This window comes from Danio rerio, chromosome 4, assembly GCF_049306965.1.
Source record: "Danio rerio strain Tuebingen ecotype United States chromosome 4, GRCz12tu, whole genome shotgun sequence".
NCBI classification, from domain to species: domain Eukaryota; kingdom Metazoa; phylum Chordata; class Actinopteri; order Cypriniformes; family Danionidae; genus Danio; species Danio rerio.
The window spans coordinates 56,293,021-56,308,862 of NC_133179.1; the positions used below are offsets into that span (position 1 = coordinate 56,293,021).

Genomic DNA, 15,842 nt, shown 5'->3' on the forward strand with positions numbered 1-15,842 from the left:
GATTCCAGTTGGTTGTATTTTTCAGGTCATTCTGTTCTCCTGGTGGTGAGGATGTGCAGAGGCTGTATTTGTGCAGCTGTATTCACACATATAAGCAGCCGACAAAGAGTTCTGGACCAGGACAGACAGGTAGTTCACAGTGGCTAGGCTAGAAATGTATACTTGGGTGGCCAGAAAGTGGCCTCCGCTATTTTGGGGGGTCCATACAAATAAACCAGTGTAAGCTATACTATTGCACTGAAAAAATTAAATGAAAGAATTAATTAATTGGTTGAACACAAAATATTTTAAAGAAAGCTTGAGTATCAAGGTGGCAATATACAGTATCTGTTACATTGTAGTACATGAGCTGGCTAATACAGACTCGTAAATGTTTAGTTGTTAAGATTAGTTAAATACTAAATCCTATACTTGAGACCGGCTGCATATACAGCTTTAACTGAACTTAATTTAACTAGAACTACACCAGCATTCCAAGTGCTCTAGACTAGCTTTTTGCACTGGTGCGTCTAAAATGTTTGATGGCATTGCATTTAACACTGCAATTTTACATGTTAAAATCACAATCCATATAGGCAATATTGACTTGTAAATGATTAATAAAAATCGGGTCAACACACATTATGGGGATTGTGTGTAGAATTTTGAGGAAATTAATGAATTTAATCCATTTTGAAATAAGACTGAAACATTAAAAATGTGGAAAAAGTGAAGCGCTATCAATACTTTCCGGATGCATTGTATATGGTTTTTAGCACGTTATCAAAGACTTAAAAAAATAGTCCAACATTATCTACAGCAGCAAAAGACCCTCCACATCATAAGCTACTGGTCAGCTCACGATTCAGCAAACATCTGAAAAACAAATAGCTCATTATGCCTTCACAAGAAATCAGTGTTTTTGAGTCTAATGAAGATAGTTATATTTTATTAAATTATTATTTAGCCTGGCATGTTTACTGTTACAAAATATTTTAAATGTTTCTTAAAATAAAACATATTGTGTTCAATGGGGAAAAAGTAGCTGCTTTTTACACAGAGATAAAAAAAACACATTTCAGAGCAGTAATCACAATACTGTGAAACTGTGATATTTTTATATTATCTTATACCTGCCCATTCCTAGCCAGTTAGTTAAAGCATTCAGTCAGAGTTTTTTTTATTATTTTTTTTTCAGTTGTCCTATATTCTGTTTTTCTATGTTCTTGGAAATGCTGCTGTGCATGAAAATGTGACGATATATCCAGGTTCTATAGTTAATTCTGAAATAAATCTTAAAATGAAACAATATTTAAAAATGCAATATTTAATGTGTCAGACACTAAATAAACATGTCAATTCATTTATATTAATCTGATTCCTTAACAGGGCAGCACGGGGGCGCAGAGGGTAACACGTTTGCCTCACAGCAAGAAGGTCGCTGCTTCGAGCTTCGGCTGGGTCAGTTGGTGTTTTTGTGTGAAGTTTGCATGCTCTCCCCGTGTTGGCGTGGGTTTCCTCCGGGTGCTCCGGTTTTCCCAAGTCCAAAGACATAGGTGAATTGGGTATGCTAAAATTGACCATAGTGTATAAGTGTGTGTGAATGAGTGTGTATTGGTTGCAGCTGGAAGGGCATCCGCTGCGTTAAACATATGCTGGATAAGTTGGCCTTTCATTCCGCTGTGGCGACCCCAGATTAATAAAGGGACTAAGCCCAAAAGACAATGAATCCTTAACAGTTAATATTGGTATAATGAGCAGCAGTTGTCATTTATGTAAATTAACCATTTGAGCGTGCTTAGTTTGGGGTATGTTGTGCCATTAAATTGTCAATTGTCAATTTCTACATTTTAAATCTGCTTTAACTTTCTTCTTTCCTATGAACCTGGAAATATAAAATATATATTTTTGGTTTTTAACAAATTGCTTATTTTATTCTTAGATTGGTGTAGGCTGATGGTCTGCTGAGAATTCTGCTGAGTTGAAGGGATCCTCCTGTCAGACAACCTCTCCAAAGTACAATAGGACTAGTAAGTAACATCTTAAACATACACTACTGTTTCATAGCTTTTAGGTTGGTATGGTAAATTCTCTTCTGATAGTGTCAGCTTTATTTAATTAATACAGTCAAGCAGTAATACTGTGAATTTAATACAATGTATATAATTAATAGTGTCACAGGATCCTTCTGAAAAAAATAGTATTCTAATGTACTGATTCTCTCCTCAAGCTGTTTTTTTTAAATATAATAATAATGTAATGTGGTATCTGAAGATTAGACATATATTTAGATACACATTTATACCAACACAATGATACTAAAAACCAAAAAAAATTCATTATGATTTCACAAGGAATTTAACTTTCAAATGGCTTTTCTGAAAATTAGTGCTCAGACACACTCTTTAAGTTTAAATTAAATTACACATTTTAGCTAGGCACTTGCATAACACATACTCCAGTTATATGTCATGAAACAAATGATAAATATTTGTGGTAATATGAACTGCTGCAATGCTAATCTTTCTCCTTTTGGTTTCTTGCTTTATTTAAGGGTTCCCACTACAAGGATTAGATTTGGCTACTGCAGTCCTGGTTTGGGCCAGCCTCACTTGTGAAGACTAAAGATGAAGACAACATACAAGAACAATTTAGAGGATGGCGACACACTTTTTATTCCACCTATATATCCCCTTTTATGTGTAAGCAACATTCCACAAGAATAAAACAAAACTAAATGACAGGTTATGTCTTTTAATTTTATCTGTTTTCTTGGAACATTGTACACAATTTACAACCAGTTTATATATATATATATATATATATATATATATATATATATATATATATATATATATATATATATATAGGTCAGAGCAAGAAAATGTTATGTTTTCTTCTGGAGAAAGTCTTATTTCTTTTATTTATATTTTAGTTTTGAATAAAAAAAAAAAAAAACATTTTAAGGTCAATATTATCAGCCTCTTTAAGCAATTTTTTTCGACTGTCTACAGAACAAACCATCGATATACAATACCTTGCCTAATTACCCTAACCTGCCTAGTTAAGCCTCTAAATGTCACTTTAAGCTGTATAGAAGTGTCTTGAAGAATATCTAGTCAAATATTATTTACTCAGTTATTAGAAATGAGTTATTAAAACTATTGTGATTAGAAATGTGTTAAAAAATATTTCCGTTAAACAGAAATTAAGGGATTATATATATATATATATATATATATATATATATAATCCCTTAATTTCTGTTTAACGGAAATATTTTTATATACAATATATATATATATATATATATATATATATATATATATATATATATATATATATATATAATGACAAAATCTGTTTTGTGTCGTGCGTTAGAGTTTGCTTAAAAAAACTGGTTATCTCTGAGAAAGTATTGTTATTTTTTATTATTGATGTGTTATTAGTTCAGAGGAGATTGCAAATTGTTGAATGCCATTTATAAAAAAAATTGTACTACAGACTTTAATAAGATTTTATCAGACAATTATTTTAATTTGAATGATTTTATTTACTACTGTAAATATTGTTTGCTTGGTATTTATTTTGTGTTTGTGTACGCTTTTATTATTGTAACTCCCTGAAGAAAGTCTTTTGGATACTGAACACATGACTGGGATTATCTTGTATTTTAAAATTATAGTCTTGGAAACATGCATTTTCTTTAACACTATTTAAGAAATTATAAGCATTATAACATGTGCTTACACAAGTTATTTGTGTTTTTACTATAGTAAACTATAGTCACCCTTAGTGTACATGTTTTGAAGTACTTGTAAATATTCCTATGGTCTTAATATAAATGCTGCAATGAACTTTGTATTTAAAATCTTAGTTGCACATTAGTTCAGCCATGGTTATAGTACAACTTGTTGTTTTTGTTTTAAACGTGGTAAAACATGGTTATGTGTGATAAAAGTATGTTAATCTATTTGTATGTTTGTGAAAATATTAATAAATCTTCAACTGTTATTGAGAGTGGTGTGTCGTGTTTATTATAAATAAGCAGCTGCTGCAACTAGTGGTCCATAAGTATGAGCAAAACGCCTGAGAACAGCGCCTCCGCGGCGCGGCCGGTATTTCCGGTTGCGTCGTCCTAACATCGGCCGGACAGCGTTTCCGATCATTTGCCGACGTCGCGGCGACATTTTGCCAATTAGCAAACGCTCCCTGAACGACATCGCACCGATGGAATTTTGAAAATCGGCACGACGTCGGCCCAACGTATGTGTGCTGTCTGGGTAGTCACCCTTAGTGTACATGTTTTGAAGTACTTGTAAATATTCCTATGGTCTTAATGTAAATGCTGCAATGGACTTTGTATTTAAAATCTTTATTGCACAGTATTTCAGCCATGATTATAGTACAACTTGTTGGTTTTGTTTTAAACGTAGTAAAACATGGTTATGTGTGATAAAAGTATGTTAATCTATTTGTATGTTTGTGAAAAATATTAATAAATCTTCAACTGTTATTGAGAGTGGTGTGTCGTGTTTATTATAAATAAGCAGCTGCTGCAGCTAGTGGTCCATAAGTATGGAGCAAAACGCCTGAGAACAGCGCCTCCGCGGAGCGGCCGGCATTTCCGGTTGCGTCGTCCTAACGTCGGCCGGACAGCGTTTCCGATCATTTGCCGACGTCGCGGCGACATTTTGCCAATTAGCAAACGCTCCCTGAGCGACATCGCAGCGATGGAATTTTGAAAATCGGCACGACGTCGGCCCAACGTATGTGTGCTATCTGGGCTATTACAGAGATTTTGTGTGGTAAGCTATTTTTATATTGCTAAGATCACATCACGTTTGAAATCTCTCTCTTTGTGCAGTGTTTGGTCTGTGCTGGTGACGCTGTGCCGTCAGAAAGTTCACCTTTCCAAGATATTTCGTGTGGTAAGTTGTTTTTATACTGTGATATTATTTAAATGCATATTTGGCTGCACAAAACCTGAAAAAGTTTAGCTTTTGTATTATTTTCGACGATCGCGTCGGTTTGATAGCTCAGTATACACAGATGTTTCATTATAATATAGAAACAAACATGCTGATAAATAAATATCCCTTTATATGTAGCAATATATGTTACCATGGCGATTGTTATCATTAGTTGTAACTATGAGAAGTGAAGAACATCTTAAGATCTTAACTGGGACAAAACATATGACCAATACCTGTATTTGTTATCATAAGAATATAGTAAAATCGTTATTGCCATAGACTGAATAATATATCACTGATTCTCCAGGCCTAGGACAAAAACATATTCAGCAATTACTGCTATAAGCTTTAAAATGAAAATGTGCATACATTAAATATGATTTGTTATGTTATTTCAAGTATTATATGTGTAAATGATATCATATTAATGAGAGTATGTATTTAACATGCTTAGAATGTATTTTACCTTACCTTATATCAGCCATATGGAGGTTGATATTAATAGCTGCTCCTTAAAAAACACAAAATACAACTGTAGGCATTTGAAAAAAATGTATAACAGAGCAATTGATATGATAATTCATGTTTTCATTGCCACTGTCAAATGCATCATCTCTGTCAGCATTGTTAACCCTTGTCAGATAATTTATTTTGATGATATTTCATTTATTTGTTAATTATCAAACATGTAAAAATGGAAAAAAAAAAGACTTAACACACAAAATGTTTTTTTAATACTTTATCATGAGCTCAGAGCTAAGACCATATTCCCTCTCTATATTTGTGATGTTTATAAGAATACTTCTTACAGGTGAATTAGACATGGATCCACTGTTGCCCACCCTGAGCATTGTTGACACCAGTGTGCCACAGGACAGACAACAGTGCTTTCTTAAAGCATCGAAGGACGCCAAGACCCTGGCCTCTCGCAACAGGTGCTTCGAGTGGAACACTAGCCAGGACAAAAAAACTGCTTGTGAGGAAGGTAATATCTGATTTATGCGTTTCTGTCATATGCGTACACTGCAGACTGTTATTTGCATTAATGTTATTTTATGTCTTAGCTAAAAAAAGATGCCAGCACATTACTTGTACGCCATCTGAGGTCCAGTATCTCGGCCAGCTCATTCTAAACTTTGGCAAGTACAATGGACAAAGTTTTAAATGGCTGGTGGAGAACGACGTTGGCTACATTAAATAGTAAGTATGTTGCTATACATTTGTATAAGCTGTTTTTACACAAATTAATTATCTTTTTGAAATTTCAGTGTGCTGGATCTACACATCAAGGAGCGTCGCCATCAAGGAAGAAAAGAGGGCCCAGGTGAGTATATAAAGGATCTTCTGTTACAGTATGTGCAACTGTTTCCACAGGTTTCCTGCCACCTCGAGGTCAACGTCGAAAGGGCCATCTACGGTCAGGGCCGCTTCAGATCCTTCACGTTCCTGGAGATGTGGCAGTGGTACAGCCTGCACAAGACCCTGCAGGCGGATCCACAAGCTGGTAGTGCCCAAGAAAAGAAGATGGCACAGGAGGCGTTCTGCTCTGTGCGGCAGTGGCTGACGATGAAGGAGGAGGACATCAGCGTCAAGACACTGAAGCGGTTCCGGCAGTACATTCTCAACAAAGAGGTAGGTTTTATTTATTTCTTTTAAATGTGACTTTATTAAAAAATATATATCATGCTGGCAACATTTCATGCAAACTACAACCTGTAACTCACAGAAACCCCTAGAAGACAGGCCTCTTCCTGCAGCGGCGGCCAGCTCCAGCTCGTCGGGATCTAGAGGTGATGGTGGATGGGAGGATGATGCGCTACTGGTGGAAGCCCTCAGTGCTTTCGAAGCACAAGGTGTATATCACTTTTATTATTGTCTTTAATTGTTCATGTACCATAGCATAAATCTTTTATTAATAAATAAATCAATGACACACAATATCAAAACACTGTGCTGATGAGATTGTCTTCTTGCTGCTTTGACACTGACTTTTGCCCATCTTGTGTTTTTTTTTTTGTCCTCCTTTAGCAGTTGAGGACAAAGGCAGTCTGCCGAAGAAACCACTCAGCTTCTCTGAAAGACAAGGTATATCACATAATAAATGTCACTTATTAACATTTATTCATACTGTTGTAGCATGAACTACAGCTGAGGGCCCTCCTGTGAAATATTTATTTAAGGTAATGGAGCAAGGACATGTTCACTGTACTTAGGATAGTATATTATCTTTTGAAGAAAGTTTTATTTGTTTTATTATTTATGTTTTTCTATCGGCTACAGAACAAACAGTGTTAACCTAGTTAAGCCTTTACTTTCTCACGCTGAATATGGTAACACTTCAGTATAATAGTCCTTTAGTTAATCAATTTACTAACACTAAGTGTCACCAATCTTGTGCAGCATTTATTAATTACAGTTCAACATTAATGCATTATTAAAATCCAAAGTTGTGCTTGTTGCACAGTGCATTATTGAACTAACGTTATTTAACTTAAATAACATCATTAACAAAGATAAATTAATACTGTAATTAATGTATTAAATTTCTTGTTCATGTTAGTAAATGCATTAACTAATATTAACTAATGAACTATTACTCTAAAGTGTTACCCTAAAGGGTGACACTTTACAACAAGTTTGTATTAGTTAATGTCAAAGCATTTACTACCATAAACAAGCAATGAACAATATACTAAATACAGTATTTGTTCGTGTTACAGTCATCCATGCCAACTCACAGTCCATCAACTAAGCATTAAATATTATTTTAATAAAGCATTAGTACATGTTGAACTATGATTAAAAATGTTGTACAAGCATTGTTCATAATTAGTTCATGTTAGTAAATACATTATCTAATGAAACCTTATTGTAAAGTGTGACCCAATATTATATACTGTCATCACGGTAAAGATAAATTATTAGAAAAGAAGTTATTAGAACTATTATGTTTAGAAATGTGCCTGAACAAGTCCTCTCTCCATTACACATAAATTGTGAAAAATAAACTCAAATTTAACAGGGGGGCTTATAATTCCGGCTTCAACTGTGTGCATTAATAAATAAAATTCATCACACTAAGACACCGTCTTCTGATAATCACAACTGTGCTCATTTAGGAGCCGGGGAAGCAAAGAGAAGAAAACGTTCCTGTGAAGATCTGTCACAGAAGCCACACTCAGACTCTCCACTGTCTGCTGTAAGTTTATCATTTGTACATCACAATTAGGTGGTGTATATACTCCTGAATACAGTTTTGTGAGCATAGATGGGGAGGCCGTGCAAAAAGTATGAATATGTCAATGAAAAAGGTTTTACTTATTATACTTACTTTGTTGAAGGCTCCTGCGTCGACTTCTTTATTGGAGGCTCCTGCATCAGCCTCATTAGTTCCTGGCCAGTCTTCGTCATCGGCTCCTGCATCAGCCTCATCAGTTCCTGGCCAGTCTTCTTCATCGGCTCCTGCATCAGCCTCGTCATTTCCTGCCTCGGCTTCTTCATCGGCTCCTGTATCAGCCTCGTCAGTTCCTGCCTTGGCTTCTTCTTCGGCTCCTGCATCAGCCTCGTCAGTTCCTGCCTCGGCTTCTTCATCGGCTCCTGCATCAAACTCGTCAGTTCCTGCCTCGGCTTCTTCATCGGCTCCTGCATCAGCTTCTGTGTCAGCTTCTGACGTTCAACCTAGAAGGTCATCTGGTGGGTCAACACACAGTGACCCAGCACATTCTGAGGTAACTGTCAAAGAACTCTGTGAAGATAAGAAAAATTAATACTTTAATACTAAAACTTTAATTGATTTTAACAGTTTTGTCTCGGTTATTCTAATTACCAGGTGTTATTTGAGGGTTGGCACAAGATGTGGGAGTCTGGTCTTCATGGGCTGCCCAGTGCAGACATACTGTGGCTTAAGGAGGATGCTGAAAGGGGACTCTTTCAGAGGGCCATGTCTTATAAAGACAAACATGGAAACAGAAAGTGGAGGAAAGTCCTGAAGGATGACCGGATGTGGTTTCACCCTCCAGAATTTCCTGGAGTGGTGGAAGGAAAAGTCCCCTCAGCAGACTCCTTTTTTCACAGCTCCGTTTTTTTCTTGAGATCAGTCGGTGTGTGGCGTTACAGTCTTCGGTGCCCAAGGTCTGACTGCCCAGCACGCACCAATCAGAAGGCTTTTCTCTACCGTTGTGGGTATTCATCCACGGTAAGACAGATCTGCCACATGTCTGGCTGGTACTCCATGCTGACTGAGGTCCTGGCATGCAACGCCTGTAGAAAGGCTGCAAAGGAGTCGGAAGAGCATACTATTGGTCGTTTCCTGTCATGGGATCAGTGCATCCTTAATCAGCTCAGTCCAGCTCACAGAGCGGTGTTTCCTGCTGTCTTGACGCTACGGTGAGTCTCTAGCAGAATACAAATCATTGTAAAATTATTCAGAGTCTAATAAAAGTTAAGACTCACCATCATCTAATGATTGTGTTGCTCCTATGATTCTAGGCGTGGCGTGGACAAGCAGGTGATCCGCCTGATGAGGGATCGCACTGAGGGAAACACCATGGTGAAAGTTTGGAGACAGGTGCAGGAGAGCCACTGCGAGGACTATCTGCAGAGAAAGGACTTGTACACCACTCTTCTCAGCCAGTACAACAAACCTGGGAAGATCACTCGTAAGTCAGAGTTAATTGTTTTCTTTAAGGGATAGTTCACCCAGAAATGAGTAGTTTTAAACCTTTATGAGTTTCTCTCTTTTGTTAAACACAAAAGAAGATATTCTGAAGAAAGCCGAAATCCTGTAACCATTGACTTCCATTGTAAAAAAAAAAAAAAAAACAAATACTATGGAAGTCAATGGTTACAGGTTTCTGACATTTTTCTAAATATCTTGTTTAGTGTTTAAAAGAAACCCATAATGGTTTAAAATCATTAAAAGGATCAGCAAATGATGAAAGAATTATTATTATTATTATTTTTTAATTCCTATCCTTTTGAGCATTTATTCAAAGATTAAGTAGCAAAGTGTCTGTTTTCTCTGCTTTTAGGGAGTTTGTGCCAGCAGTTCCAGCGACCACCAGCACGGAGAGAGCCGCCATCTGCCAGACTGATGAGAAAGGCGTTCCTTATCTCAGAGGCAGATAACATCGAGGACTACCGTACTCAGATTATGTCCACATTTGGGCAAGTCCTGAAGTACGACTCCACCAAGAAGGTAAATTTAACACAATGGAAAAAAAGTCAGTTTGTAAACGTATTGCAAAACCTTTTTACTGTTATTCTTTCAGGAAATCCTTTATCAGAGAGATTTTATCCTTAAAATATTATTGTCCACTTTTGCATCATGGGACATTTTAATCATTAATTATTAATGACAATTGATAAGTAAAGTATTATTAATTGTTTAATAATAAATAATTATCAATAAATTAATATCTAATATGGGTTACTAGTGCTTTAAAATCCTGTTTGTCACCATCACACGCACCAGATTATTAATCATACTTACCTACGTCTTTGTGTGTCGTTTTCTTCACTTCAGGTTTCCTCTTGCATGCTCTGCATCCGAAATCTAATGAGCTGCAATGCAAAAACACATTATTAATTCATTTCTGAATATTAGTGACTATTACTTTCTTGGTCTGGTGCAGAAAAAAAAATACAAAATACAAAAATGTTTAAATCTGTTTGTGTTGTATTTGTTATCAGATCTGCAAGAAACTCTCCGGCGATGGAAAAGGCACTGCAGAGTTGTGTACCAATGTGGCCAACGAGCAGGGGCAGATCCTCATATCTGTTCTCACCTGTGAGGAGTCATTGGAGAAGATGAGGCCGATGGCTGAAGGCCTCATGGAGAGGTACAGGAGAGCTGACGAGGCACCGCCTGAGCTCATGTATGTGGATCGTGGCTGCTGTCGCGTCCACGCTGTGTCCTCGGTTGAGCAGCTCTTCAGTGACTGGACGGACAGGGGCATGCTGGTACGGCTGGACATCTTTCATTGGATCCATCGATTCGATGCAGCCCTACGGACAGATCATCATCCAAAGTATGCCCTGTTCAAGTCTGCCCTCTCTGCTGCCGTCTTTGCCTACAACAAAGACGACATGGCTCTTCTGGTACAGGCGATACGTGCCGGTCACTAGAGATGCGCGGATGGGCTATTATTTCATCCGCAACCGCATCACAAAACTCATCATCCGTCCGCCATCCATCCGCAGTAACATTTTTGACCAATTTTTAAAACCACACCCGCCCGCCATCTGCTGATTGGGCTCTTTATTTGAATGGCTTATTCCTTTTTTTATTAATTGAATGTTTCTTTATTGATCTTTATAGAATAGAGAATGACTTTAATGTAGACATGCAGTTAATCCAAACGTGCAAGTCATTAATTGACGACGCTTTGAAGTTACGCTAAAGATACGAGGACGTGTCTTTTCACTTGATTCGATTCCTCAGTCTTTTCGCGTCCTTCCCTCGTACCGTTATCCCGGTGGGGTGGAAACACGAGGAAAGAAAGCAAGGAAAGGAAACGAGGATGCACAATAAGAAATGAGAAGCACCCGAGCTCTCAGAATATCAGCAGTGAACTCCATCTCCAATCGGCGCACAGGGACAAAAATAAATAAATAGCCTAAATTAAACGCACTGTACTATACAACTTTTTTTTTATTGTAGCCTAATAGAAAACGCATTGACACATCATTTCAACATGCTGCTATTTAGCCTACTACTAAATGCCTATTTCACTTTATTTTTTAGTAAATAGATAGAATAATAAGTCATTTACATTATAGCCTAATAATGTTTACATTTGTAGTTGTCCATAGCAACCCCAAAAACGTACCTGATTGCCTTGCACATCTAATTAATGGGCACAGTTTTTCGACTATTTTTTTTATTTTTTGCTGTGGATGTTATTGAGCTTGCAGAAATCGGAAACAACACAGTTCTGCGACACAGATGAACCTTTATTGATATCTCTATCAGACAATACCTATTTTATATGCCAAAAGAAACAACAGGCAGTAAAAAAATATTAACATAAATATCTTAATGTAGGCATAGGCTATAGTCGCATGCTTTGGCAAACAGTTGAACATTTTTTAATAAAAACGTCATATCGTGCATAAGCTTTGTAGGCTCAGTCACCCCCACAATTAGAAATTAAATTAGAAAAACAGATATGCCATCCCTCTTTGAGCGAACCTGACCAGGCTAAAGTGCATGTATGAAAAGTGCCCCAATAACCCATTCCCCTCAAACTTGAAGCATAACGAAATACTACGCCATTAAAGTTGCGACAAAGAAATTCTGGCAAAATAACCTAAGCCTCGGAACGTAAAAGCGAGGCCAACATGTCTAGAATAGAATAGGCTAAACCAATATGAACGTAAAATTATCAGCTGACCGAACTCAAAAGTTTATATTGAACATGTGTGTAGCCTAAATAACATAGGCTAATTGGTTTAATATGCCTGACCTTAGGTCTAGTTTTATTTTTTTCTTGGCACAATGCAGGAATAAAATAGCATTTGTGTCAGGATTCAGACGGGAGCGCCTGCATAGCCACTATGCGCCCTGCTGCACTGAAGGAGCGCTCGCTCGCAGCACTTGTTGCTGAAATGCATAGAATTCTCTTGGAAAGGTGCTGCAATCGTGGGAATGCCTGGCCTTATTTCTCCCAAAAGGAAAGTAGATTTTCCTCTGCTGATCCGTCTATACGGAAGTTTGTAGAGGTATACTTCTGTACTTCATCCAGAATTAGTGTATCCGATTCCTCCTCCCATTCTGTGAAGTCATTCCTAGGCTTTTTCGTTGGTGCGCCAGCTATGACTATAAAAACAGTGCAACCGCCCGCCACCCGCCCGAATTTAATTAAAATATTATTTTTTCGTAACGTCATCCGCCCGATCCGCGGTTTATCCGCGGAGTCCGCGGCTATAACCGCCAACCGCGCATCTCTACCGGTCACCCAACCAACTATGCCTCCCTGACTGACAGCCAGATCATCGAGCTGCGTGTCAGTAAATATGACCTCAGCCATTACGTCAGGAGGATCACAGTTGGTGCACAGGAAACATGTGCGCGCGTGCAGTGCGCCATTGATCTCCTGAAGGGAGCCGCAGGGATGGATGAGAACCAGGTGCATCTGTTTAAGGACTCTGCAGCCATCGACCACATCTGGGAGAACCAGCAGAAGCACCTTGAATGCATCCAGGATCCACCAGGGAGGAACATGTACACCATCACCAAGTATGTGACCCGTAACGGTGTTCGTCTTGCGCGGTACAGTACGGTGAGAGGAAGCAACAGTCTGGAGGGCTTTCATTCCTTTCTGCCTGACATGATCCCGGGACCCCACTGTGCTGCCGTCCCGTTTCAAGTCTATCTGTTGGCTGGCATCGCACACTGGAACTCTAACAGGGAGTCAGCCAGCGTCCAAGGGCGGAAAGGGAGGAAACATATATTGTACATGTCTCCTCTGGTCCATCGCCTAAACCAAAGGTGCCAGGAGCTATTTGGGGAGGTGGAGGAGGCAAACTACAGGCCTCCGGTTCCTGCTGGTGATGAGCGCATTGGTCTGGAGTACCTGTTTTCCCAGTCCTCAGAGCCCTTCAGTGCTCCTGATCATTACGCTCAGACTAGAGAGACACTTCAGGCAGATGAGGATGAGGACGAAGATGTTCCTGCTGGGGTGGCAGAGGAAGAGGAAGAGCTGCAGGAGGAAGATGATGATGTGGGCTACTCCTCAGACCGCGAGAGGGACAGCCTGACTCCTCTGAGGAACCGTCTGTGCCTCACCGATCAGGCAGTGGCTGCTGAATTTGACCCCTGTGTGGAGGACGTGTGCGGTCCCAATCATCTGCCTGGGTACCAGCACGTAGAGTATCTGTGTAAAGTCCTTGTTGAGATCGCCCTGGAGGAGGGAAAACTTGCCTTAAATGAGTCGACCAGGCAAAAGGTCATCAGCGCCTGGAACAAGCTTGACCTCCATGACCGCAGCATCCAACAATTCGACAGCCTCTACTCTGCACGCTGGGGCAATGCTCTGTTTGGCCGCACCAGTGGAGATCCGACTGAGGCGTCCCTGGTGCAGAAGCTCAAGTTCAGCAAGCAGTACTCAGCCGCACACTTGGTGGACTCCAGAAAGAACCGGCTGATGTACTGCCTGGTCAAACAGCTGTGGCTTCATCCTGGTGTTGGAGGAAAAGCTAAAGGGTCACCGCTGAAACAGCAGATCACTAAACTGTACCAGCGTGTGCAGCAGAGAGTGACGGTGGACGATGATCAGCTCAGCAAACTCGGGATTCCCATCCTGAAAATAAATTTAAAGTGCGTGAGCGAGTTCATCAGGAGGCAGGAGGCGCTGTCAGCCACAAATGTCACCAACCAGGGTCTGTCTGTCCTCTGTCGTCACCAGAGCGTCTCCAGCACCAGCCAGCCCCCCGCTGAGGAGCTTCCAGAGGAAAGACCCCATACCAGCCGGCCTCCAGTGCAATATCCTATCACCACTTCTCTGGCCGGCACCCGAAAGTTGAAGCAAAGGCTCCCGCAAATCTTACCTGTCCCTCCCTCTGCTCTTGCTCAACCAGTTCCTGCGCCGGCCCATTCGATGCCCGCAGGACTCCGGCACACACACACTCCGCTGACTGCACCTCCCGCTGTTTCCTTGCCGCAGGCATCCACTCTGCCACTGTTGCCCTCAAGATCAACAGTCTACAAGAGGAAAAAGGCAGAACTCAGTGGCTCTGGACATCCAACCTCAGTGAAGGTTTACATCAGTGCTCTGTGTGGCCAACCAACTCAAGGCCACAAGAAATACAGAAAGAAGAGCTACTGTGAGAGCTCCAAAGCCTCCACGTCCACAAACCTTGCTGGGCAGACGTTTGACTGTTTTGAAGACTTTAAAAGGGCTGTGGACGTTCTCTTGGGCTCTCAGTCTCAGGCCTCCGAGTCTGTCTAACTGGACCTCTATCCATGTTGCGGTTCATAGTTCTTGACTTGTAACAGTGTTATTGTTGCAAAAATGGATATGTTATAATAACAGTTGGTTGTTTGAAAGTTTACAGTGTTTTACACTAATCTGTTGATTGTTGTAACACTGGTATTGATGCAAAAATGTATGTTATAATAACAGTTGATTTTTTAAAAGTTTACAGGTTTTTATGGTTTGCGCTAATTTGTTGACTGTTTTTTACACTTATTGTTGCACAAATGTTCGCAATATTAACAGTTGACTGTTTCAGAGTACACATAGTTTTATACTAATTTGTAGATTGAAACTTATTGTTAATTTACAAAAGTTAAGCTTTTTTTTTTTTTTACAGTTTGCACTAATTTGTTGATTGTTGTAGAAACAAATTTTATATTAACATTTGACTGTTTAAGTTTACAGTGTTTTACACTAATTTGTTGATTGTTGTAACACTGTTTTGTTCCAGAAATGTATGTTATATTAACAGTTTAATGTTTTACAGTTTACAGTATTTCTTTAATTGTTTTCTTGTTTTTATTTATTTATTTATTTATGTATGTATTTATTTATGTTTATTAAGTATATATTATCATAATGTTATTTAAAGTACTTTAATATAATTATTTAATTTAATTATTTATTTATTATAAAATTTTAGTAATAAAAAATATATAATTATGTTATTTAAAGTACTTTAATTATTACTTTGTGATAACTAATGTTGCTTTATATACTTTAATTGTTAGCTTAGTTTTTTTTTAAGAGGATTTATTTTTTATTTTATTTTTTTATATCTAAATGCTTGACCTGGCAGTATTTTTTTATGTATACAAATATATTCTTATATCTATAACTGCTATCAGTAATATTAAAACTTATGATTGTAATAGTAATGTGCTTTTTATTATGTACAAAGTATATCTAT

The 15,842-nt window shown here is 38.5% G+C and overlaps 3 protein-coding genes and 2 long non-coding RNA genes across 8 annotated transcripts in view; 4 read left to right on the plus strand and 1 right to left on the minus strand.

The window, feature by feature from the left end:
* The window catches only part of si:ch73-110p20.1, a 592,105-nt gene extending 587,610 nt beyond the window's left edge, over positions 1-4,495 (plus strand). The window contains 1 exon segment of the long non-coding RNA NR_138547.1: positions 4,264-4,495. This is a non-coding gene — a long non-coding RNA (si:ch73-110p20.1).
* LOC137491103 (uncharacterized) overlaps positions 1-15,842 on the plus strand; it is a 1,183,352-nt gene that overhangs the window by 126,574 nt on the left and 1,040,936 nt on the right. The gene's annotated exons all lie outside the window — the stretch shown is intronic.
* The window catches only part of LOC137489733 (uncharacterized), a 281,585-nt gene that overhangs the window by 84,960 nt on the left and 180,783 nt on the right, over positions 1-15,842 (plus strand). The gene's annotated exons all lie outside the window — the stretch shown is intronic.
* On the plus strand, positions 4,424-11,477 carry LOC101883592 (uncharacterized). 3 transcript variants are annotated; one of them, XM_068217660.2, is made up of 13 exons: positions 4,424-4,748; positions 4,847-4,910; positions 5,753-5,940; positions 6,020-6,155; positions 6,224-6,587; positions 6,682-6,808; positions 6,984-7,040; positions 8,075-8,154; positions 8,297-8,683; positions 8,785-9,341; positions 9,444-9,613; positions 9,986-10,152; positions 10,647-11,477. In XM_068217660.2, the coding sequence occupies exons 3-13, from the start codon at positions 5,778-5,780 to the stop codon at positions 11,079-11,081; spliced, it is 2,643 nt and encodes an 880-aa protein (XP_068073761.1). In that variant the 5' UTR covers positions 4,424-4,748; positions 4,847-4,910; positions 5,753-5,777; the 3' UTR covers positions 11,082-11,477. The 3 variants fall into 3 exon arrangements, with proteins under 3 accessions (XP_068073761.1, XP_068073760.1, XP_068073762.1); XM_068217659.2 differs by having other exon boundaries at positions 4,467-4,748; positions 5,767-5,940; XM_068217661.2 differs by having other exon boundaries at positions 4,467-4,748; positions 5,767-5,940; positions 6,987-7,040.
* On the minus strand, positions 6,593-9,226 carry LOC141381906 (uncharacterized). Its single transcript, XR_012402808.1, has 3 exons — positions 8,782-9,226; positions 8,287-8,700; positions 6,593-7,028 (listed from the first exon to the last, which is right to left on the minus strand). It is a non-coding gene; the product is annotated as an uncharacterized lncRNA (long non-coding RNA).